Genomic DNA, 25,539 nt, shown 5'->3' on the forward strand with positions numbered 1-25,539 from the left:
AGATAGCCAAGTTTTGCAACTCTGCTAACAATGTGCTTAGACTCAGAGACAAGTTGACAGTATTTTCTCTGGTCAGTTTCAACAAATGTTCATAAACAACTCTCGGAGAGGCCAATAGTAGGCAGATTTCAAATATTTTGGGAAATCACATAAGTCACAGTGAAAATCAGAATAGTAATGAATGTGAAGATCGGTTATTGCTCCTTATACAATCATAGATGTTGTGAAACTTGAAAAGACACTAAATTTCATATCATTTGGCCCAAACCCATAATTTTTAAAATGAGAGTGACTTGCCTAAGGTCCCACATTTAGTTTTTACTTGGTTAGAACCCAAAGTGTCTAGCCCCAGGAGCGGTGCTGTTGTGACTTGCTTATCCGAAGCAGTGCTCACAAAAAAGCAGCCAGGTCACACTTAAGCTTTGTTTGGTCCAAGTGATGTTTTAAAGAAATAGTTGCTGAAATTCAAAGATAGAGGCATTTCACATATAAATTCCAATTTCTAGCTTTTCTTGAAATAAGAGACCTGGCAACATACAGCCCACATGTTCCCACAGCTGTGGCTGGCTGCAGATCACGTGGACCTGCTCTCCTGCTTCCCCATGTCCCCGCATGGTCAGCCTCATCCTTTATCCTCACTCACTTGTCCTCTATAGACATTAGAGTTTGCAGTCCCTGAAGCCATGAAGATGGTTTTTTAAAAACAAATTAAAATGTAACTAATTTTATAGAAAGATACAACATTCCAAAGGTATCGACTTTTCCATTATGTCACAGAGAGAAAAAAATAGGATTTCTAATCTGAAGTGATTACACACACAAAAGCAAGTTTGGAGTATCAAAAATTCAACATCGTTCCTGATTTAAAAACTCTTACCAAAGTGGGTATAGAAGAGACATATCTCAACATAATAAAAATTGTAGTTTCCCTAGTTAGGATTTCACGCTCCTAAACAATCTTCTGATTATGATTGGTTTATATCTAAGAAGCCATCATCCATTTACTTATTCAAAAAATATTTAGTGAGTGCCTACTATATATCAAGTTTTATTCTAGGCATGGATGTAAAACAGTGAATGAAGAATATTTCTATGGGAGGAAAACAAATAATAAGTTTAAATAAATCATGTGATACAGTATTTTAAAAAAAACAAGTTTGGGTTGAAATGGACAGTTGAAATAGCATACTATTTGAAAGCATTCTTTGTATGGTTTTCAGTGAGACTGAACTCATATAAACAGTAGATATATTAATAACTAATGAGTAGGTTGGAAGGATTTTTCTCTTACTGATTAGTCTTTAACTACTTCCCTTCAAATTAATTTAGTGATTGACTAAATTCAATTGTTTTGCCTTTTTATTTAATGAGCGTGTATGTATAAATAAAAATCATTAAAATTCATTAAACAGAAGAAGAAACAGGCATTTCTTTACCACTAGCAATCCTGTTTCCATTTCCCCAAGTTACTTCATTATAGTTATGTTCCCATTTTTGTTGGCAATCATTTTTATTTCATTTTATTTACAAATGTAAAACCAAAGATTATCCATCTTCACAGGTGCTGAGGGAAATTTTTATTGCTATACATGCTGCCTACATGCTCTCAGAAAATAAGCACACCTACCCAACCCTTAAATTCTGCTCCCATGAACGTTAACACACACCACTCCCTCACAGTTTTATTAGATTTCTACTTAGAGTTTCAATCCAAAAGTTGGTGTTTACAAAAGAAGAAATAAGCAAGTTAATATGTTAGGAGCTGGGAATCATGATTTTAGAGTAACTTCAATTTTGAATGGAATGAGTTCTCTTTCTCAGGAAATATTATTAAAATAAAAAATGAAAACAGAAGCATACTTCCATAAAAATTAAAAATTCATTGTTCTCAGTGCTTTCTAATGTATTTAAAGTATTGACATCTATAATTTTTATCTCAATATCAGTGTTAGAATCTTGACACAATCTTCCTTATGTGCCAACTACATGAAAAGGTTATTATGCTAGAACCAAGAAATTAAACATTGTTAATCCTATTTGTTAAATCTCAGTTTCTTCAAAATGGTTGACATAATTGTGCAAGCAGTTATTCATATGAACATTCGTTTAACTTTTAAAAAAAAAAATCTGATGTGTTCCAGACACTGTACTGGTCTCTAGAAACACAATGTAAGGCACAAGACAGGCAGGCATCTGCATTGGAAACGTAGCACAGACCCAAGGCAAGTCTGTTCCTCCCCATTTCTATCTCTTCACTTAGCCAGCATTCAGCTCTCCCTATTTCCCCACCCACCGCAATTACCCTGCCTGTCACTTGTCTCCCACATCCACCCACACACCTCGCCTGCCACAGAAGACAGGAGAGAGGATGGCTGATGACACTAACAGTGACCCAGACATCCCTCTCCTACCACTGCCTAATCCCAGGGAGCCTCTAGGGGGAAAAATATCCACTATTTGGGTAGTTCAATCTTTGTTCTCCTCTTGCTATGAAATATTTCTGGTCAGGCAATTTTAAAAAACAAATATAAAAACATATATTGCACTCCTGTGTACACTGAATTTCCCAATGCCTCTTGGAACTGAACAACTGTCTCTAAAGTCATGCCTTTCCGTTCTCTTTTCCCGAAATGTGAGAAATGAATTTCTATGTCTCCTGAAATAAAACACATCAGGCCCAAAATTCCATGGAGATCATATAGGGAACTGCTTATGGATAGGATTTCATAGCTGGCAGATACCTTAGGATAAAATAAAAGGTGCAGAAAGTGAAAACTCATTGGGAAAAGCAACGCGTGCTATGAAGGTTCTATCTCCACAAAAAAAAATTACTTGTGTTAGTAAGATTGTTCTATCAATTATATTATTAAATCTGTTATATTACTATTCAATCTGAAAAGACAGAACAAAATATGTTGCTTCCTTTCCATTTTCTCCTGCTATCATCCACAGGATGTAAAAAAATAAAAGAATACTTTGAGAACTTATAAGCTAGTGGATATTTTCATTATAGTTTGAGTAAGTAAAAAGCTGATATTTTCATGTAACAGTAAATCAGAAAAAAATTAAGCATCCCTATGTACCTTACGAGGTACAAGGCACATTGCCAGAAGCCAGACAAAAGATGATTATCTAAAATTCAAGAGAATATCAGGCATCTTTGTCTTACTTCCCTCTATTTAAGCAGGATTTAAGGACTCTGTATTAAGAAGTATGTTTTACTCATTTTTATATCCCTCACACTCAATAACTGTGGAATCTAATTAAATGTCAGAAGCAATTCTATAGGTTATTGAGATTTAGCTCAAAAACTGATACTTTCTAGCTAAGAAAAATTAGAAGATTTTTTTTGAAAAGTCTTATAAATGATACTCTCTATACAATATGTGTAACCTCTTCATCTTTGCAGATACAGGTGAGGAAAATTCATGTATTAATAATATGATGTATAAAGTACTCCCAAATCTGGCTTTACAACATAATTACCTGGGAGAGGGGGATGGTAAAAATTCAAGGCTCGAGTTCCTGTTGTAGTTCCTGTTGTAATGAACTCAACTAATATCCATGAGGATGTGGGTTCAATCCCTGGCCCGCCTCAGTGGGTTGGGGATCCAGCATTGCCGTGAGCTGCAGTGTAGGTCACAGACCTGCTTCATATCCCATGTTGCTATGGCTGTGGCATAGGCTGGCAGCTGCCGCTCCTATCGAACCCCTAGCCTGGAAACTTTCATATGCTGGGGGTGCGGCCCTAAAAAGAAAAAAAAAAAATCAAGTCTCAGGACACCATCCCCACAAGTTTGAAACTGCAGGTGATTCCAAGCAATCATATTTGGGGATCACTGGTAGGGAGGAAAGAGTCCTGGGTTGACAAGGGAATTCTGATACCTGCTGTAACACAAAATAATCACTTTCTCTTGAGCACCACTCTGTCAGTCTTTTATTTATCATTCTACAAGCATTCATGGAAAATAAACTCTTTTTTCTCTGGGTTTCAGGTTCCTCATCTGTAAAACAGACCATTGGATCGGAAAATCTGAAATCCCTTCAGCCCTAATTCTGCCCTATAATTTACACTGTAATCATTCCACCTGCATTTGTCATATGAACCCTCACATAAAGTAACTGTGTATCTTTTCTGAGGCCTCTACTGAATTAAATTCAGCAAACATATATTGAAAAACATATTATATCAAGCATAGCACAAGATTCAAGCACTGGAAACATTGGAGAAAACCTGTATCTTGCTTCTTGTATTCTAAATTCTTGATAAATATTTTTGAGTTAACGAATGAAAGACTGAATGAGCGTGTAGACACTGCTTCCTAGTTGAGCCTCAATTTCCTGAACTAAAAAGCTATGTATAACTTTTTAAATTAGGGGTGTTAAAAAAGGTTTTATCTTGAAGCTAACTGGATGATCAAAAACTGTATGGAGAGAACTATGTTACTGAATCCAGGAGGAAAAAAATACTAGTCAATTAGCAATGTCTCTACAAATATTTGAGTGAAAAGGGAAGGGCGATATGTTGTATAGAGAAGACCTTCTTGAGGAAATGATACTTGAACTGGTGAAGCCTGAATGAAAAGAAGCAGCCAGCCTCTCAAAGATCTGAGGTGGATTCCAGCCAGAGGGAAACAGGTACCACCAATGCCTCCATGAGGGGTCCTTCCATGTGCTCAAAGATGGAATGGAGGCCCACAGCTAGAGTGTGAGGAAGGATGGGGTAGGTGATACTAGGCGATACCAGAACAGGTTCACCCTCTCTATCTTTGCAGAACCAGACCCACTTTCTGCCTCCTCTGCTTTCTACCTCCACATCCACATTCCACGGAAGGCCTTGCACACACATGTGTGTATACCTCTACTTGCTCCCCAGGCTCCATCAGAACCTCTGCCAATGAAGTCAAGCATGTTTAGGTTTTAAGGCTCCCCAGAAGATTCTAATGTACAGCTGGACGTGAGAACCATTGCCCTAAGCAAAAAAAAAAAAAAAAAAATTAAAGATTTAATATATAAACAGAAAAGGGTCTGAGTTTATGGCCCAGAAAATAGCAAGGAAGGAGAATATAATAAAGTCAATATAATGTCTAGGAAAGTCTGAGTAGAGAAAACACTCCCCAAATCACTAACCTCTTTCTTAAGACAAATAAATCTCTCTTCCTCATAGCTTCACAACTCTGAAAAAAAAGTCCTACTTTACCGAGGTCAGTTATTTCAACTAACATTTGCACCGTATGCGCAAGGAGTCGTATTAGTTGCTGTAAGAATCACAAAAACAATAAAATGGATCCCACCCTCAAGAAAGTTACCAGGACTACAAATATCTACTTTCATTGACACGACTTGATAGTGATGATGATTAAAGATGATCATCAAAGACTTCAGGAAACACTTTTTTTCTTTTCTTTTTTTCTTTTTTTGCTTTATAGGGCTGTGCCCGAAGCATATGGAAGTTTCCAGAGTAGGGGTCGAATCCAAGCTGCAGCTGCTGACCTATACCACACCTAAAGCAACGTGGGATCCTAACTGCATCTGTAACCTACACCACAGCTCATGGCAATGCTGGATCCTTGACCCACTGATCAAGGTCAGGGATTGAACCCACATCCTCATGGATACTAGTTGGGTTCATTTCCACTATGCCACAACGGGAACTCCAGGAAACACATGTTACACATATGTTCATAGTTAGAAATAACCTTTTATGTCCCCCACCTGGCCTGTGCAGAATTGGCTCTCCCTTTTGGCCACTCTCATGCTCACCCTATATTTTTATTTGATAACCTTGAGATAATAACGGAAATAGCTTTAAATGCTATACTTTCCAAAGGTACTATATTTTACCAGAAACTTATCACTCAAAATTTCCCAGATGAAAAGTGGTTATGGATGGGGAATTATATGGTGCCTCCTTTTTCTGTCTCCCAATAAATTCTATGCTAGCTCTGAAAGGTCACATATTTACAAAGGGAGGAAAGGTCATTCCCAACAGAAGCTATAGAATATGCCATGTCACACCACCACCTTATTACCATATATGTATATATGTATGCATTTTATTGAATTATTATTATATGCCAGCCTTTATTTAGTTCCATGAGAAGTAAATACAATTATAATCTCCAGATTGGAGGAGTGAGATTTAGAGAAGTGATTTGCCCAAAGTCACAAAGCTCAAATATGACAGAGATGGGATAAGAAATCAGGTCTATCTCTGGAAGCCTCCCTCTTAACCAAGAATCTCCTTCCTTTATGTATGGACTTCATATTATGTATCTACTTGAATACTAACTACAAACAGAGGATCAAAAATTTAAAAGGCTTATAGCTCAATCACTAAGTCAAAGTCATGGTACACTTCTTTCAGGAAGGGATGTTACAAAGAGATCTGTTACAAAGCCATAGATTCCGTGAACCCATACTCATAGAATCCTAGCTTCTCAGTCTTTGGCCTCATTCAGTCCAACCTCACTTAATACCTTAAATCCTCCTACAACAATCTAAGAATCTCACAAACATGTGCCCATAATCACACTCTGGACCAAACAAGAAAGGATGAATTCCACATGAACTAGCAGTCCACTGGAAAGTCAACTGGCTGTGTATGTATTCTGCTTTTGAGAATAAGTCAGTTCTGAGCACTGTTAAATTTTATTTATTTATTTATTTATTTATTTATTTATTTATTTATTTATTTATTTTGTCTTTTTAGGGCCACACCCGTGGCATATGGAGGTTCCCAGGCTAGGGGTCGAATTGGAGCTGTAACAGTGGCCTATGCCATAGTCACAGCAACACTGGATCATTAACCCACTGAGCAAGGCCAGGGATTGAACCCGTATCCTCATGGAAGCCAGTCTGGTTCGTTAACCACTGAGCCACTACAGGAACTCCCTGAGTACCATGCCATGAAATTTTAAAATGTAGTAAACTCCCCAAGACTAAAGCCCTAGAAATTTCCAAAGGATAAAATCTTTCTTCCCCTTTGCTCACTGAAAAATAGCCCTTGTTTTTAGAAATATTGGTATGTTTGCTTCCTTTTTTTAATTGCAGGGTTTTTCTGGGCACATACACACAAAAAGAAGATGACTTTTTATCATTGTTTCCAGGAGATACCAATTGGAAGGTTTCAGAAATGCTTTAAAAAAAATGAGTATACAGCCATCTTCACTCTCTGGGAATGTTTCCCTCTGCCTCTTCTACCACCAAACAGGAGAAAGCTTCAGTGGTGGAGTACCCTTTACTAGACACACACTTCAGAACATGAAGAGAACAAAACACTAAGGCCCAGGAGTTCCCGTCGTGGTGCAGTGGTTAACGAATCCGACTAGGAACCATGAGGTTGCGGGTTCGGTCCCGGCCCCTGCTCAGTGGGTTAAGGATCCGGCGTTGCCGTGAGCTGTGGTGTAGGTTGCAGATGCGGCTCGGATCCCGCGTTGCTGTGGCTCTGGCGTAGGCTGGTGGCTACAGCTCCGGTTCGACCCCTAGCCTGGGAACCTCCACATGCCGTGGGAGCGGCCCAAAGAAATAGCAAAAAGACAAAAAAAAAAAAAAAAACCACTAAGGCCCAGTATGCATTTATTTTATCCTTTTCTGAAGTGGTAAGAGGCTGGGCTAATTTTTCCAGAATAATAATATTACCTAATTTATAGGATTATTGGGAGGATCAAATGAAGTAATATATATAAAATTCAGAAGTACAATGCCTGGCACACAATAAATGCTCAATCAATGGCACTAGCATTGTTACTATACTTTCTATAACAGCAGACATCTACGTTATGTTACTATCTATGAGTAAAAGGCTGTGTTTGATGGTGGAAAAAGATTAAAGGCTTAGCAACTAACTGTCTGTAAACCAGATACACATCGGTTGTACTATAAAGACTAATTTTTCTCAGCACATATAGGAGGTACCCAAACCTAAACCAGGTTTATAAGAACCTGAGGAGAACTGTATTAATTTCTTATAGCTGCTGTAATAAAGTACAAAATATGTGGCTTAAGTAACAGAAATCTATTATGCCATACTTCTGGAGGTTCAAAGTCCAATATTAAGATGTCAGTAGGGTTGTTTACTTCTGAGGACCATAAGGGAGAAATGTGTTCCATGCCTCTCTCCTAGCTGGCAATCTTTGACATTCCTTGACTTGTAGATGCATCATCTAATCTCTTCTTTCACCTTTACATGACATTTTTCCTGCTTGTATGTCTTTCTTACAAAATTAATCTATCATATTAGATTAGGGTCTACCCTAATAATTTCATTTTAACTTGATCACCTTTGCAAAGACCTTATCTCCAAATTAAGGCCACATTCTGAGGTACTAAGCATTAAGATTCAAGACTTTAAGGGGAATACAATTCAACCCAGAAAAAAGGGAGAGAGATGCAAAAAAAAGGTGAATTATATTTGAAAAAATTTTAGGATATATGCATTGTAATACACTTTTTTTTCTTGAACTACTCAAAAATGCAAGAGAAAACATTCTGTAAACTCTAAGTATGACACTTGGGTAATGATGGCACTATTATAGCAGAAGGAACCTGTACATTTTCATAAATGTAGGGTCTTATTGGTTTTTCAATATGTCTTTCTTAGGGAAATAGGATGCCAAAGGATTCCAATACAATGGCCAGCCCAAATGCCAATTAGATTGCCTTTTAACAGGCCATGATTTTGTTAGTCATTCAAGCCAAGGTATTAATCAAGCACTCACTTGGTGCTTGACACCCTGTCAGACCTTACAAAAAGATATGGAGAAAAACTAAAAAAAGGTACATGCTGTAAGGAGTGTTTTTACCTGCTTGTGAAGATATGAATTATGTTCCTCATTTTGTATGTCTTAAGAGTGATGGAACAAGGTTTTTAGTGGATCTAGACTATATGTAGTCTAAGGCCAGTTTCCAGGAATCCTTGCATGCTGTGAAGAAGTGACATAAGGTGTGATCTTGTCATGTCACCTAAGGTGGCTACAAGGCTAGTTGTTGAGTGGAAATATGCCTGTCATATGCCATCTTTCACATATAAGACAATTCACATTTTTAATCAAGTTCTATTCCCCACAGTTACAACTATTCTTCTAGATTAAGATTTGGTCCCTATACAAATGGGCAATAATCCCCAATCCACTGACTACCAGAATGAAGGCTACCTTAGATAAATACCATGGAGAAATATGCTGCAAAAGGCAGAGAACATAACCTCCCCACATGCAGAAGTGAATCAAAGTTATCCGTGCATGATGCCAGCGGGGACGGCAGCTTTGGGTGACAGGTGGCATGCCTCTCCGCCAAGAAGAAGGCGTTTCTCCTGGCAGTTTTTTAAACTGAAGCATGTGACCTAAGTAGTGGCATTTCACAGCTGAGAAACCAGCTTGTAATATGCCTTTTGCTTCACTGAGAGGCAGACCACATGTCCATAGAGGCCACAACTCTAGCTTCAAAATATTGCAATGCATTTTTTTTTATAATCAAACATTTATATTGCTAAGAAAATGTAAGTGTACTGTATGATTAATGACATCTTGCCAGACAAACAAAGAAGGTGGCATCCCTGCAAAGGTGTCACTTTCCAGCACAAATGCCTCAAAGAGGGGAAACGGACCAGAAAAAAAAAAATGAGTGGGCAGAAAAAGTTAAAAATAAGTTCCTATGCATCAGTCTTTGGTAAAAATTTGCAAAAGAGGGTCCACTCTATTTTGACTAAATTAGCAGATGGAAGACAAATTCAAAATCTGACATTCTCAGCCCTCTGACATCTGGGTCCCCTTTTCAAGTCAACTTTTCAACGACTCCACACTCTCTCCTCATCCATCCTCTTCTTATCCAAGTCACATTGATGTGGCAAAAATTATTTCTCTATCTCTCCTTCTGGACCATAAGCAGTGGCAGGAACTATAGAATATCCACAAAGTCTGGAAACATAGACAATATTATTTTATTGTATAATAATATGAATATATTTTCATATTTATCTTTTTACTCTAAATATAATAGCTGATAATGTCTATGGATAATATATGCCTGTGTTACCAAACTTGACTGACATCTGCAATCTAGGTTCATTTTTGATACCTGATGTCTAGCATACTATGGGATAATTAGTAGATTCTGTATTTGTTGAATAAGTGAATTAACTGGTTAGCTCGTTGATATAAAGTTGATGCTTGCCCTTCAAGGCAACAGAGAAAGATTAAGGATGAAAACAAATCAGAGAGTGAGCAGAGTACATGAAGGTAAATGATCTGGAGATGCTTCAGGGGTTATAGAGAGCAAAAGCTGGGCTGCAATGAAAAGCTTTTCTCTTTATGTAACCTCAGGTAAGTCACCTAATTTTTCTTTTCAAATCAGGGACTTAGATAAATGTGTTCTTCAACACAAAATCTATCATTCTAAATAAATGCTACATAGAAGTAATTGCTTATCACTTTTTGGGAAAAACAGAGGACAAGAGGCAGTTATTAATAATTAAAGGGAGAAAATAATAATATAAGCTATTATAATAATATAAGCTATTATAATACAATGCAAGTAGCTATATTTATACAAAACTTTACAGTTGATAGGAGACCTGGAAGAAAGGCTTGCCCAACACTTTACAGATGAATATTGATTTAAAGAGTTCGGTAACTTGTCCAAAGTCACTTGGGTAAATGATGGAGGAAGTGAGACCAAACCCATGTCCTCCCATTCAGTACACTTCCTACTGCATGTGAGCACTAGAGGAAATATTGGTACTGAAAACCAATATTCATAAGAAGAAAGAAAATGAGAAAAATACAACAAAATGAGAGTTTTAATGACAATAAATGTAGTGATTTTTCCTTAATAATAATTAGAAAGGTAAAACGTGAAGAGAGGTGTTAGGAAGAGTCTATCCAAGAAACATTCAATTAATTGGATTTTTTTTTGCTTTATTCCATTATTATAAGAAATAACCAAACAAAAAGAAAAAATTAGGAAAAATTTAGTAACAACCAAATAGTTTCAAGGTTGTTGGTCCTTGGAAGCTGAATAATTAGTCTACTATCTTTTTGCATTTTCACTGATAGCACTAGGCAATAAGAATTGATGGGAAGCCCTGCAAGCTCTTAAGTCATCAAACTCCTTACCAAGGCAGAAAAGGGGACTGAAACATAAACTCTCCCCACTTAATTCTATTAAACAAATATTTATTGAGTGTCTGTTATGTGCAAGGCACTGTTGTAATTGCTAGAGATACATCAGTGAACTAAACAAAACAAAGGTTCCCACTCTAAAAATTTACTTTCCATCAAGGAATATATTCTATTAGGGCAGAGTATTCTCATAGGAAAAGGCATACCTGTAACCAGAAATTTGATTAACTACAATGTTACATTCAGCAATTATTCAGACTAGTTAATGCATATTTCTAAAGATCATTGAATACAAGAACTGAGTAAATATCTTCAGTATAATTTTCTAAATATGAACATTTTAAAAGCCATTTTCTCCCTATTTCAGAAGCAATAGGGTATTGATTTGAGACACATATACATGATTCTGAAGGAGATAATTCATGAACCTTCACAGTGCACTATCATAAGATGCACATTATCAGAAAGCGCTTCCAGAGATTTTAACCAAATTTTGGTACAAAATTGTACCAACACCGCCTGAGAGCCTAGCAGAAATGCACTCTCAGGTCCATCCCAGGCCAAGCTAAGTGATCTGTATGCATGTTAACATCTGAGCAGCACTGCTCTAGTGCATTACTCTGCACCTAGGAGAGCCTAAAAATAATCTACTGAAAAGGGGAATATAAGCACTTCAAAAATTAATCACTCACTCAATTTTTTTTTATTTTTAAGTTGTTTCTTCTCAAGTAAAATTTTACTTTTAAAATGACAGATCAAGGATATTACATACTAAACTTTCCTTTGGCATGTGCCAACATAGAAGAAAAAATGGAATTTGGCTTTTCATGGTTCCAAACCTAGCATGTCTAACCAAAAACAAAGAACAATTCATCCTTCACATATATTAATGCATAGGGCCTCCCTCTACTCTGTGATGAAATGACTGTCTCTCCTAATGGGAGTAAGAGACATAGGGTCTTTTCGATGTGTCATCCTACATTCTATTTAGTTTCCCAAGCAGTTATGGTCTGGCAGGCACATGATGAGAACACTAGGAAAAAGGAGACAGATAAAAAGAAGGCTACCTATCCATTTGTCACTGAACAGTCACTTTAAAAATAGATTTTTTTCCCTAAGAATAAGAATGGGGGAGAAGAGGAAAGGAGGGTGTTGTAAATGCACAGAGACATAGCAGCCATACTCAGTGTTGCCCATGAAAAGAGAAAGAATGTTTTACCCACATGTACACCCTGCCAAAATGGGCAAAATACCCCAGCACCACCATGTATCTGATCTCAGAACACACGGAAAAAAGGAAAAGACAGCAGTAGGCAGGGCATCTATGAAGCAGAAGAAAGCCTTTTTCACTAATGTGAAGGAGCATAATTTTCCTCTGGTATGCAATCAATGCTCAAAGATTCTTCTGCCATACTAATCACAGGAAATTTTTCTTCCATCTTTAGCATATTCAGCTATGGCTGCAACATAACCTCCCAACCTTCCATACTTAAAAAAGTCTCTCATCGACTATTACTCATTGTTTCATAACATACCAAAACTTCAAAAAGAATCTATACCTACATTGTGGTCACTTTCATTTACACATGTATATATCAATATCCTCATTCCTCTGAAAATAGAGTTGAGGGTTTTTTCAATTGTAAAGAGTATAAACTAATCCTGTTGAAATAAGGTGGAACATGCTAATACCCACACATGTAAACATTTTCTGTGCTTGAGCAGCAAATTTAGGTTTGAGTTTCCTGTTGGGTAAAGAGAAAAAGAGAAAACAATACTCTCATTATTATTTAAGATGAAAGATGTCAGTTCTTCAAGAGAGATAAATGTTTTCATTATATTAAAATCTAAAAAGAATTGTTAGCAATGGAATTTATATAAGAGCAATGAAGAACATAATAATCAATATCTTCAACAAAAAATTGTGAGAACTATGATGTAGTATTTACATTTCCAACTCTTGTTCTTGCCTTTAAGAAATAAAAAGGCACTATCAGAATGCAAAGTAGAAAAGGCCATTCTTCAGATAGAGTAAATAGAATCAGGTATTGGTATTCTGGAAACCTAATTTTCAAAGTGGTTAATAAGGATCTCTTAATTGTAAATTAAGATGATACTCTTAATTTATAATTCCCCCAATATGGCCTTATGACAGGAGCTAGATAAAGAATAGTTCTAGGCTATGATCTCTGGTGAGCACCTGGTACCCTGTGTAATTAACTAGAGAAATATTCTGGTGTTTTGGACATTGGGCCAGCAGGTGGCCAAGTTAATGAACTGCTATGAAAGCTGAGACTCCTCCCTTGTATCTGGGGTCTGTACACTACTGGAAAGAATATCAAACCAGTATGAACTGACACTCCTAAAAATTCATAGTTTCTAACATCAGTTGGATCCTCTAAAAAGTTTGCTCTATTCGTGTTTAACTTACTCCCTGTCCCTTTCCATCTGCCTCATGGAATAAGTGAGAAAACAAAGGTTACCAAATGTTATTTTCAAAACTTCTTTTCTCTCCTTCCGCAGTTTACCTCACCACCGCCCAGAGGAAAGCTTTCTCTCATTCAAGCGTGGTCCAGCCATGATTTCTTCTTGCTTCCTCAGCAACTTTGCTTCATAAATTATCTTTGAATTTGCTTTTTCTACTATTCTTTTCTGTCATTCTTTAAAACTGCTTAAGTCTTTCTCATCTGAGAAAATGTCTTCATTTGGAAGTGCATTTCTGACTAGGTACCTTTCTCACTTTCCCTTCTTATCTCAGGAACAGTGCTATATAGCTGCAGCCCCTACTTCCTCCTGGGTTTAGAAAGTAAGAGATTCTTGAACAGTAGAAGCTGGGAGGAAGCCTTCTATGCAAACAGAGGACCATTTCTATAACTGATCCTTCACTGTGAGCTCAGTGATATTTGTCACTGTTCTCTTTTTGAGACTTCTACCCTCCTCCAGGCTTCCACGATGTCTGGTTCTTCCCCTTTCTCCTTATAGTTTTCCGTTTCTTCTCCATCTCTTTTCTGGATCCTCTTCCTCGTTTTTACCTTCCTCAAAGTTCTGCCCTTAGCTCTCTTCTCTTTTTACTCTATATCCTCTTCCTTGGCAATCTCATCTACTCCTGGGGTACTGCCCACAGCTATTTGCTAACAAATCTCAAATATACCTCCCTTTCCAGATCTTTGGCCTATCAACTTTATTTTCCCATAGATACCTCATACTCAACCAGTCTAAAACTCACATTTTCTCTATCTGTGCTTCCTCTTTTATTCCCTACTTTGTAGTATATACTGGAAACATGGGAGTCATTCTAGACATTGTCCTTGATCCTCAAAGTCTATCAGTCACTAAATCTCAAATCTCCCTAATGAACAGCTGTCAAATCAATTCTCTCCTTTCCATCCCCTTTGACACTAATTTTGGTAAAGTTCTCATTATTTCTTTAATAAACTGATTAACAAAACTGCCTTTTCTCCATCACTCCCCCAACTATCACTGGGCTGCCAACTTGTGTGCTAACTTCTAATCTGACTCCTTAATCTGTCCTCTCCAAAGTTTTCAGGATGTCCTTTCCAATACTGTAAATCTGACCATGCTTCCTCCGCATTTAAAATCCTTCACTGGTTTAACCACACTTAGAACCTAAATTCCTTCATGATCGACAAGTCTGTCCCTTCATGACCTTGGCTTTTCCGCACTTTCAGTTTGATCCTTCCCCACTCCTTTCCCTGAACATATATTCCAGAATTAGTGATATAGTTAGAGTTCCCTGAGCATACTTTTGTTTTCTACAGCAATACTTTTACTCACACTCACTTCTCTGTGTCCTCCTCTTATTCTTCGAATGTAGTCAAATTCGAATGTCACCTTTTTAGGAGGCTTCTATGAGGTTTTCCTCACTTCTCTTCCTGACCCAGAGAAAGCTACTCACACTTCTGTCTGTTACCTCTGATTTATACCTACTTCTATGGTTGGACTTATCAGACTGAATGGTAATCAACATATGGTCAACTTCTTGATAGAGGGATTTACCTATTGTTCATCTAACTTTGGTCATTAATGACTCTAGAAGGGGGCCTGGCCCAAGAAGGTGCTCACTAATGTTTACTTAATTAAGAAGGAGATCTTAAAAAATGTCTTCTTTTTTTTTTTACCAGCAGAGTAATACCTACTGACCAAAAAGGAAAATAATGTATAATACTTATTTATCCAGGAAAGGGCAATATTATTTGTTTCTTGTAATTTTTCCACTGTTTCCATATACTTACATCACCTGTTAAATTCTATTATAAACAGTTTCTCCTCTTAAACATACTGTCATCATTTGTCTAATCTTTTTTGTTCTAACCTTTATATGGTACAAGTTATAAAATGTGTTAGAGTACCACAGAGAACAGACGGCACTGCCTCAGTGTATCCAGCAATAATTGCTGAATAGGCTCTGTAACCAAAAGGTTTTTACTTAGGTCCACATGCTATGGATAAAATTGTTATGAAGGAAGAGAATGAGAAGCTGAACATGCTGCTCAAAATCAGCAAATTAGCAAGATATACTTCTTATCTCTTTATTTGCATACCCTCACCCCAAGACATTCTTGTATTTACTTCATGGAAGCTCTCCTGGACCAAGGACATCGTCTTATTTAGGGTTAGAATGGCCTGATAACAATAATGAGATCTGACATTTATTGAGCTCTGTACACAGCATTGTCTCATTCTATCTACGCAGTAAAATTAAAGGATTGTTTTTGAACATTTTTACCCTGATGGTTCTCTAAACATGGCTGACTCCGTGAAACCTTTGTGTCATTCCTATCCCTGACTCCTGGGATCCACCCCTAGCCATCCTTTTTAATGTTCTCATTCTCATTCACATACAGCACCTCTGGTTACTTGTTATAGAAATGGCACCATATTTTTACATCTCTTCTTCCGACAGACTAGGGGACCCATGAGGTCAATAATAGTAGTAGTAATGAAATAATAAGAATAGTTATTATTTTTTTAATTTAGGTGTTCCTAGCACTAGGACCAATGTCTGACATATAGTAAATGCATGTGTTTACCAATGTATAAATGGTCATATATTCATTAGAAAGCAAAGTAAGTTACTTGACAAACAAAGAAGTGTTACCCCAAATCTTCTTGCACTTCAAGTGCCAATTAAGGCTTCTTTCTGAATCATTTAGATAATTGCCTTGGATTTTCAATTTGATGGCCATGAAGTAACTAAAATAGATGATCCTAAAATTGATAAATGATGATTTCTGATCACCAAGTTTCTGCTTGAGCCAATAGTCTTCATAAGAACATTAATTCTATATTTGGTGCTACAATGTCTTAGGTTTAAGAAAGTAAAACTTGCCATGAGACTGAAGAATACTAATATGATAATTTTTCATGTAAATTAAAATTTTAAATGTAGGTATTTATAGAAGACAATTAAGCATGAAAAATAAGTAGAACTTGCGCACATAAATTACATAAATATTTCTACATAAATTTAAAATCTAACGATAGCTCTTTGATAGATAAGACAGATACATCATTTTGACAAGATTTTATGTCTCAGCCTGACTCTGGTTTTCAGCTATAGCTTCTCTGAAAACTGACAACCCTCTCCAACTGAGATGTTGCTTCCAATCTAATATCAGAACAGAATAATGCTGAGTTGTTTTTTCGGTGGCTGTAGGTGCTTACAGAATTACTGTGTCCTCTGCTATGGTCTTCCAGCCCTCCGTGGTCTTACTACAGAGCATGCTTCTGAGGAATCTCTTTATCATGACTGCCCAGTAAGCTATTAAAAATCCATAAAACAGTCATCGTATATTAGCTCCATAAACCACTAGGAGAAAAAAATTTAGTGCCTGAAGAGGAATGGCAACTGCCAAGCCACATTACAGAAAAACAAAATAGAAGTTGCCATCCTCATCAACCCTATGCAGCCCAGCTCCTTACAAAATTTGTTCTAAAGCAAATGAAATCACAGAGGATTTATCATATGGCAGAAGAATCAAGAAGAGTTCAAGCTTTCTCAAAACAATAAAAGTGTCTCTTTTTTTCATATCCTTTTCATATTCGTATTTTAACATAATCCTTTGTACATAGTACCTGTTAAGTACTTATTAAATAACTTAGAAAATGGCTTAGGCTTAATAAGACTAGTCAATATAAAAAGAAATAACAAAGAAACTCAGAAGTATGGTATTCTAGGGCTATTTTTAAAAAGAATAAGTGGCTTTATATTTTCAACTGGCTTCCAGATTACTACTATAGCCCAGCACAGGTAACAGCTGATAGTCATAATGATTACTTTGAATACTCAAGAAAAGTTCCTATTAAATTCAGCACTCTCTTTAAAAAATGTCGGGGAACTAAATATCACAATTTGCAAAGATCACCTTGTAACATATTTAAAACATAAAAGACTGGAGTTTAAAGAAGTCAACTCTCAAGTCCCCAAGTTAGTCAGCCAGAGAATCAAGGTTCTGGGTAAACAATACTTACTTGGATGTGAACACTTTTTTTTTTTTAATCAAAAATAGGGTAACATAACTATCCCTGGCTTTTCTTTTGTCCACACACTCACTCTTACTAGTAATGTATGTGCTCTTAGCCAAAGTTCACATCAAATTGAACATATTAAATCTAAGTCCATGTAAAAACTTAGAGAATCATGGTTTTGAAACCAACTTATTATAGGCCTGTTAATTACACCAAAATTCTCTTGGTCCTTCAGAATTGCAAAAGTGAAAGTGGCTTTGACTCCTCTTTGTCCCTAATTCTTTGGTACATCAAATTCTCCTACACAGTATTCCTTTAAAGTACTTTTATTCTTCACAATTATTTTAACATCCTAGTACCTATAATTCTACAAAACTAATCTTAGGTTTCTCTCTCTCCATCCAATGAATCTCTCCCACATATTTCAGTAAGAATTCACTTTCTTTTAGTTATCTTTGAATCACATTACTCTGCTTCGATATTTCTTTCTTGAAACCAAAACTCTTTGACTCATGTCTCCATTATTTGTCCTTCATATTGATAAAGAATCATGCAATCACAGAACAGAACACATATTTGAGTTGCTACCTTATTATTTGTTGCTGGCCCGTACTTTCCACTCCAGCCAAGCAGACCTGATTATTCCATCCCCCATGGGGACATTCTCATTACTGATTCTTTTACAAATGCCATATTTTAAAAACACTAATCAAATTCCCCTTTCTTCAGCTTTTTTGTAGCTAATTATACTCACCAATATTTTCATTCAGAGTTCCCTAAACACATATTAACTCATGTTTCTAAATGTCTGTACTGCAATAATTTGTTTTTACTTATTTTACATGTGTTCAAACTGCAATTCCTTTAGAACAAAAAGAACTTAATAACTGGGGAGTTCCCATTGTGGCACAACAGAAATAAATCTGAGTAGTATCCATGAGGATGCAGTTTTGATCTCTGGCCTCCTCACTCAGTGGGTTGGGGATCCAGCATTGCCAATGAGCTGTGGTATACGTCACGGACCGGCTCAGATCTGGCATTGCTGTGGCATAGGCAGGCAGCCAAGCTCCCATTCGACTCCTAGTCTGAGAACTTCCATATGCCGTGGGTGCAACCCTAAAAAGAAAAAAAACTCAATAACTGATACCAAATCTTCAAATTTCTTAATACAATTTTTGGTATAGTAAATTTCTGATTAAAGTGTATACGTTCTGTGATGACTTTTATACTTATAAGCTATTTATCTATAAAGTGGTACAGTATGTAATGAAAAAACTTACTGTCAAAGAAATTCAGATCAGGCTGAGTGACGACCAGAGTAGCAGTTTGCTGGTAATAGGCTATGGAAATTTACACTTGACCCTCTTTGAGTCAGTTTCAACATATATAATCAAATCTCGAGGACACAAAGCTAGGATGGTAAGATCAATGAAATAATCAAAATTCCAGAACTTACCGATAAGGCAAATTTAAGCTAATAATTTTACATTCAAAAACAAATACGAAAACAAAGTCTTAGTCTTAGAATAAGAAGAACAACACTATCAAATATTTCTCAAGTATGGGAGTTCCTGTTGTGGCTCAGCATGTTAAGAACCTGACTAATATCCATAAAGATGTGGGTTCAATCCTCGGCCATGCTCAGTGGGTTAAAGAATCCGGCATTGCTGAGAGTGGTGCAGACCCAGCTTGGGTCCTGCATTGCTGTGGCTGTGGCATAGGCTGGCAACTGCAGCTCCAATTCAGCCCCTAGTCTGGGAACTTCCATATGCCACAAGTGTGGGCCTAAGAAGAAAAAAAAATTGTTCAACTATAAAGGAAGAAGATGTGGCCTAGTAGCAGCACATATTAAAAAAAAAAAAAAACTTTTGTATGACAGCTATCTAAGATTTACTTAAGTTATCTATGATAATGAGGGAACTAAAAATTAGAATATGTGGGTGAAGAAACTGGTGATATATGGCATAAAGGAGAGAGGGTTCATTGATAATAAATGTCACATGGAAGAGAAATTTGAATTGTTTGGATGACTCACAGTAGTCAATAGAAATTTCAGGGAGTCAAGTCATTATATAGAAAACCTGACTAATTGGTGAAATTCTGCCTCTGAATTTAAGCCCTATATTCCCCAACCCTCATTAGGAATCCTAATCGCAATTAGGAAAAATAGAGCATATAGGAAGTACTTCTTGGCAAGGACACAATAGTGGTGCTGTAATAATCTTTAATTGGTTGGCCTAAATAACCTTTCAAGACATTCTCATTCCTTATTTTGTGACAAAATAGAACATTTATTAAGGTAACTTACTGTGAAATCGGTTGGAATCAAGATAAGGTAGGTATAAAGAAAGTTATTGATACATAGAAAATATGATATTTTGAAGAAAAAAATTCTTACTGTAATTGCATTAGCTAGAGTAATAGTTAACTGATGTTCTTATGATTTAGGAGGATTTTCTTCTCATGGCATTAGGTTTTTAAAGTGTTTTGCATCAAACAGAGCAAACTTCTAAAGAGAAAAAGATCAGATTTTTGAAAAGAAGCCAAAAAGGACAAATATATAAAGTGTAAGCAAATGTCCAAAAAAAAGTGTACCACAATGAAAACATAACTGTAAACAGAAGAGTATAGCAGCATCACTAAATCCCTTATCACATCAATACTCATGTGACACTATGAGACAAAATAGTGAGAAAGGCTTAAAACAAATGGAAATGTCAATCCAAAAAATAACTTTTGAAGCTACAAACCTAAAGAATATTCTTTACTGAACTTAACCAAAGCTTTGAATTTAAGCTACTAGAATTATGTTTAAGTATTGTTTTCTACAATTTTCTGAAGTGATTACTTTGGTTTTTGATGGGGAATCTGCATTTTATCAGAAGGATGAAGTACACTGTCCTTGGCCGAGATATTCTTCACAGAGGTAGGCTATTTTTGTATTCTACAATTAGCATATTTAAAGACACATTCCAGGTGAGCAGCTTGCTCCCAAGTGCACTTGATTTTTATTTGTGGACAAGGCTCTATTGCTTCAGTACTTACCATTTGACAGATTCTATTTCAATATTCCTTTCAGGAACTAATCCTGAACAAATTTCTGGAGAGCTTATTTCAGGTAACTTTATGTGAACTGATCCTCTTCTTATGTCAGGTAAACTGATAGCTGTCATGTCAAGAGGACAAGTGTGACACAAATGATGTGGTAGAAGATTGAAAAGTATGTAAAAGAATGTAACAACTGAATCTAGCTGATTAAAACAAAAACAGCAAACACCTCTAAGCTTACTTTAACATAAAGTGAAAAAATAAAAGGATATAAAACTTTTGGGGAAAAAAACAGGATGCTTCATCTCTGGTTTTAAAGTCAATCAATATTAACTATAGAAATGAAGGTACACTGGTCTAGTCACTAAGTACTTTTGAAGTTGGCTATACTAGGTTAACTTCTAATAAAAGAAATTGTAATGATAAGCTGACTATAGAATGGCTAACCTGGGAAGGAGACGTGAAGGTCACTGGAGGTCCCAGAATTTCTAAACTCCACACTGCTAATATCCAGACAAACTGGCTTCCTTCCTGAATAGTTCTCAGATGGCAGAGACAACACTGCTATGTGGTCTTAGCTGCTTTCTGACAGGGAACTGTCACCAGTAGGTGACCCCATCAGTCTGAAGGCAGGAAAATTACTAAATGATGCAAGAAAGCCCCTGCAGGTCAGTACACTATGGGTCCCTGAGAAGCAGGAGGGCAGAGCCTCTGGAAAAATGAATTTTCAGTTGGAGTTTATACAGAGGACGCTGTTATATTTTATTGCAGATAGAAGAAAATAAAAGCAATTGAGTTTCCCTAGCTATTATATCCAATAAGAGGAGGAAACAAATTCTCTTTAAGAAGAAATAATACATCATATGTAAAAAGCAAGGTGAATGGCGTCAATTCTTGGTAATAAATGGACACCAAAGTAAGTTCTGATGCTGTTCTATGAACACAATCTAGTCTGGAATCAATGACTATAATGGTTTGGAGACATTATCTCTACCACATAATACCGCTCAGAAGGCAAAAAGGAAGCAAAGTAGTCCAAACTAACATAAGGGTGAAAGTTTAAAGTCAGCCCTCCCTCAACAAAATTGGCAAACACAAGTCCAATTAAGTTTCCAAAAACCTAACTCTAGTTGTCAGAAAGCAACCTACTGTCAGCCATTATTTTTAGCAAAAAGGTGCAAGTACAAAATACACTGAGGAGGGGAGAGCAGTCTTTACTACACTCCTCTTCACCTCCAAAATAAAATGACATAATAAAGTACAGAAAATAAAACTATATATATATAAACTATCTTATGAAAATGAAGCATTACTTCCTCTTGAAGGAGAAATTTACACATCTTAATATCTATAATCAATTTCCTAGCTCACTGGACAGAGAATTATCAAATAATTAAATAAATCACATTCAATCTAGATTTTGCCATTCCCTTTTAGAGAGATCTCCCTAATGCTGATATTGAACACATTATTAACTTGTGCTTTCAAGATGTTCCATCTATGCACTGGTGAAAACCATATTAAATAATAAAAGGTAGGAAATTAACATTAACCATAAAAATGTAAGGAGTTAACATCTGAACTTAAATCTGTGTCTTAAAAGAGTAATATGAGGATTTTGTTGAAAAAGAGGTATTGCAGTTCACTATGAAAAACCAAGATTCAGAAAAAAGGAGTCAGTTGTTAGAAGTCACAATATTGCAACTGAAAGTGTTGTTTTTTCCCCAAAATCAAAGTCTCAAATTATAATCTATAATTCCGCACATTTTTTGTCCTGAAAACTGTTCCCTTTAAAGTTAAAGCAACAGTTTTCATTAACAATAGCCATCTGACCTCTTCAGTAAGAATGCTTCTTAATTTCTATATCAGACTTCACACCAGTAATTGAATACTACTGTTAAAAGAAGATGAAGTCATACTTAAGGCCTTTCTTTTTATAATTTGATATTAAGAAATACACATGCAGCAATATCCTCAAGATTCCCTTCCATATGCCAGCATATACATGCAAATTGCCCTGGACATTAATTACTAAGCTGCATCTAAGTTTCTCCATAAACCTGAGGGAGTTAAAAGTAGATGAGTTAAAAGTCTCATCCTATCCAACAATCAGTATAGGGTAATATGAGAAGAGTAAGAAAATCTATATAAGAAATTATTTGAAACGTTATGGCTCTAAGTCTCTGTATAAATCAAAGTTTTTGGCCTCAGGTAAAATCTATTTCACTTTTAAAACCTATTTTAAACCTGTTATCTACTATCATTTTATTAGTAATCTATAATTTGTCTAACTTTAAATTCTAATGAGCAAAGTCATTATGTTAGGGCAAAAAAAAAAAGTAGAAACCAAAAATCACATCCGAGAGGTCATCAATGCTATTGCTCATAAAACAAGATAATTATTGGGGGAAGTGAGGGCATATGGACAATTTTAACATATGAAGTAGGAAAAAAATAATAAATTATTTAAACTGTTTACTTTTCCTTTGTGCCTAAGGCACCCCAGAATTTAAAATCTAAGTTTCTTATATTCTGAGGGAGGTGACTGCATTAATCCAACATGCACAGGTAAGATTTGAATGTATAAGAAGGGGCACAGCAGGACTAATCCACTAACTAATGGATTAGTCTATTAAACTTGGAAAATCATAGCCAGTACTTAAGGGTAGAATAACACACTTTGGGCAAATAAGCACAAACTCAGACTATAAGGGCAAACAAATATGTAAGTCCAAAAACTACAACTGGGCACTGTTTGTGGAGAGTCTGGTATCTTTTTGATTCCCACTATCCCAGGAAACACCATGGGGACACAGTTTTCCTACACTATAAGTATAGAAGAACACAGGGCAATGCCTGGGTGGGCGTGTACTGAGAAGGGTAGTCTGTTCCCATAGTGCTATACATAAACAAGGACAATGCTTTGATCCCAGTCGCACATCATGCAATGCCCTGGCTTTCTCGAACTTTGTTTCTCCAATGCATTGCCTACCTACCTTCCGTGTGGACTGCAGAGACATAGGTCCAATTGTAACGCTTGACTATGTCAAGCATCGCTCTTGCCTGCAAAGTGTCAGAGGGGACAACCCTCAGGAAGTATTTATACAAAGTTTTATCACTCAGGTCGATGCTTGTTGCAGAATAGGCGATCTGGGGGATGTCAAAGAGCTGGAGCAGGTTTTGCACTTGTATGGCTACAGAACTGGAGCCCGGGCCGATCACTCCTGCAATGGGCTTCTTAGTCCTGCCTGGGGGGAGGGTCTGGCCGTCAGGCAGGCACCGGTTGAGCCCATCCTTCTCATCTCGAATGGAAATCAGAGAGTCCCTGATGAACTCAATGCTCTGCTCCAGAGCCACGGAGGAGTGCCAGCAGGAATCTCGGATCTCACTGCCCAGTGTGATGTTGGGCAGGAGGACCGGGTCTGCGTTGATCTTATCCAACGTGTGGAACATGGCCTCCACCCTCTGGATGCCATACTGCTCCCTGATCTCCCCACACTTCCTCTCGGGCACCTTCTCGGCGGGAGGCTGATGGTGGACTGAAAAGAGGGCCCCAATGATGACATCTCCGTCCATTCTGGCCACAGAGCGCTGAGAGGAGGCTCCGGCCAGCAACACTTTCCCGCCGGGGCCTCTAGGGAAAAGGGACATCTCTAAAAAGACGGCTGGGAAGAAAAGCAAGAGGAGCCGGACCATTGTGCTGAAGACGCGGTCCACAGTCCGCCAGCCTCGTTCCCACGCTGGTCCAGCCAGCCGGCTCTGCGAGCTCACACTGTGGACCCGACGCCCGCTTCTGCGGGCTCGGTCCCGCCTGCCGACACCGCTTGTCAGATGCCTTCGCCGCCTGCACCCCAGCCTCCTTCCCTTCCGCCTCCTCTTCCCGGTCCTCCACGACCACCTCCACGTCCTGGAGGCGTCTCTAGGGGAATTCGAGTCCCCTTTCTTCACAGATACATCAGTGTAAACTGACCAAGTGTACAATGGGCGTCGTGGTGGCTGCGGTGAGCTGGAGGCTGCCGACAAAAGATGAAGAAAATCAAAGCTCCATTATCACAGGACCTGGGTCAAAATTCTGGGGTCAGCGCTGGTTAACATTTGCCCGGTTCATTTCATGATACAGGCTGGAAGTACATCATAACACAGGCTGGAGGGACAGTTTGGTAGGCAGCTCTGGTCAAGTGGTGCGTTCTGCCCCCAGTGCTCTCATCGGTCCTGGGGGTGGGGGGGAGGGGCGCTGAGTCCTGCCGACCCGCCCCCTCCTGCAGTTTCAAGTCTCTTCCAGGTCTCGGTATAACCTCACGCTTACTGACTTGAGGGGGAGGAGGGAAAAGAGAGGAGAAGGAGGAGCTAGGTCTTTCGACCCAAAAGAACTTTCCGGGTTTGAAAGATCAACTTTTTTTCCCCAGAAAAAAATTGGAAACTCATTATGAAAATGGAAGCGCTACTTCAAAATATACTCGAACCAGGAGGGCACCTTTTACTTTAACTTTGAAGGGATGAAGAGACCCTAATATACTACCCAAGTAGTAAACATAAATTTGCCAGCTTGAGGAAATCCATATTAGTTACTAAGGCAACGCCTGGTAAATTCCCTGAATGTCGAATTTTGGTACATCCTCCCCACCCCCCAAGAAGTCAGGTTATTGTAGTCGCTCAAGGGGAAAGAGTGTAGGTAAGGCAACTTGCATCCCACGACCGAAGATGGAGGGAGGGAATGGAGGGGCCCCTGCACTTCCTTAAATCCGGACCTTGTCTTTCACAGTTGCTGGAAAGGGGAGAGAGGGGAGCTTCCGGGTTGCTCTCGCGGCGGCAGCTCAATTCCCTGCCGCTTTCAGAACCCTGGACAGTGCTTAGTCAAGCTGCCGAGACATTCCCCCACAGG

General features: G+C 37.7%; 1 protein-coding gene across 3 annotated transcripts in view; it reads right to left on the minus strand.

The window, feature by feature from the left end:
• GRM1 (glutamate metabotropic receptor 1) overlaps window positions 1-24,582 on the minus strand; it is a 387,818-nt gene extending 363,236 nt beyond the window's left edge. Inside the window, exon 1 of one of the 3 annotated variants that reach the window (XM_047769317.1) lies at window positions 23,654-24,582. In XM_047769317.1, coding sequence (XP_047625273.1) covers window positions 23,654-24,353 — 700 coding nt within the window. In that variant the 5' untranslated portion in view covers window positions 24,354-24,582. The remainder of the gene's footprint in view (window positions 1-23,653) is intronic. The other 2 variants (XM_047769318.1, XM_047769319.1) reach the window with 2 other exon arrangements.
• Window positions 24,583-25,539: the final 957 nt, after the last annotated feature.

This window comes from Phacochoerus africanus, chromosome 2 (assembly GCF_016906955.1).
Source record: "Phacochoerus africanus isolate WHEZ1 chromosome 2, ROS_Pafr_v1, whole genome shotgun sequence".
Lineage (NCBI taxonomy): Eukaryota > Metazoa > Chordata > Mammalia > Artiodactyla > Suidae > Phacochoerus > Phacochoerus africanus.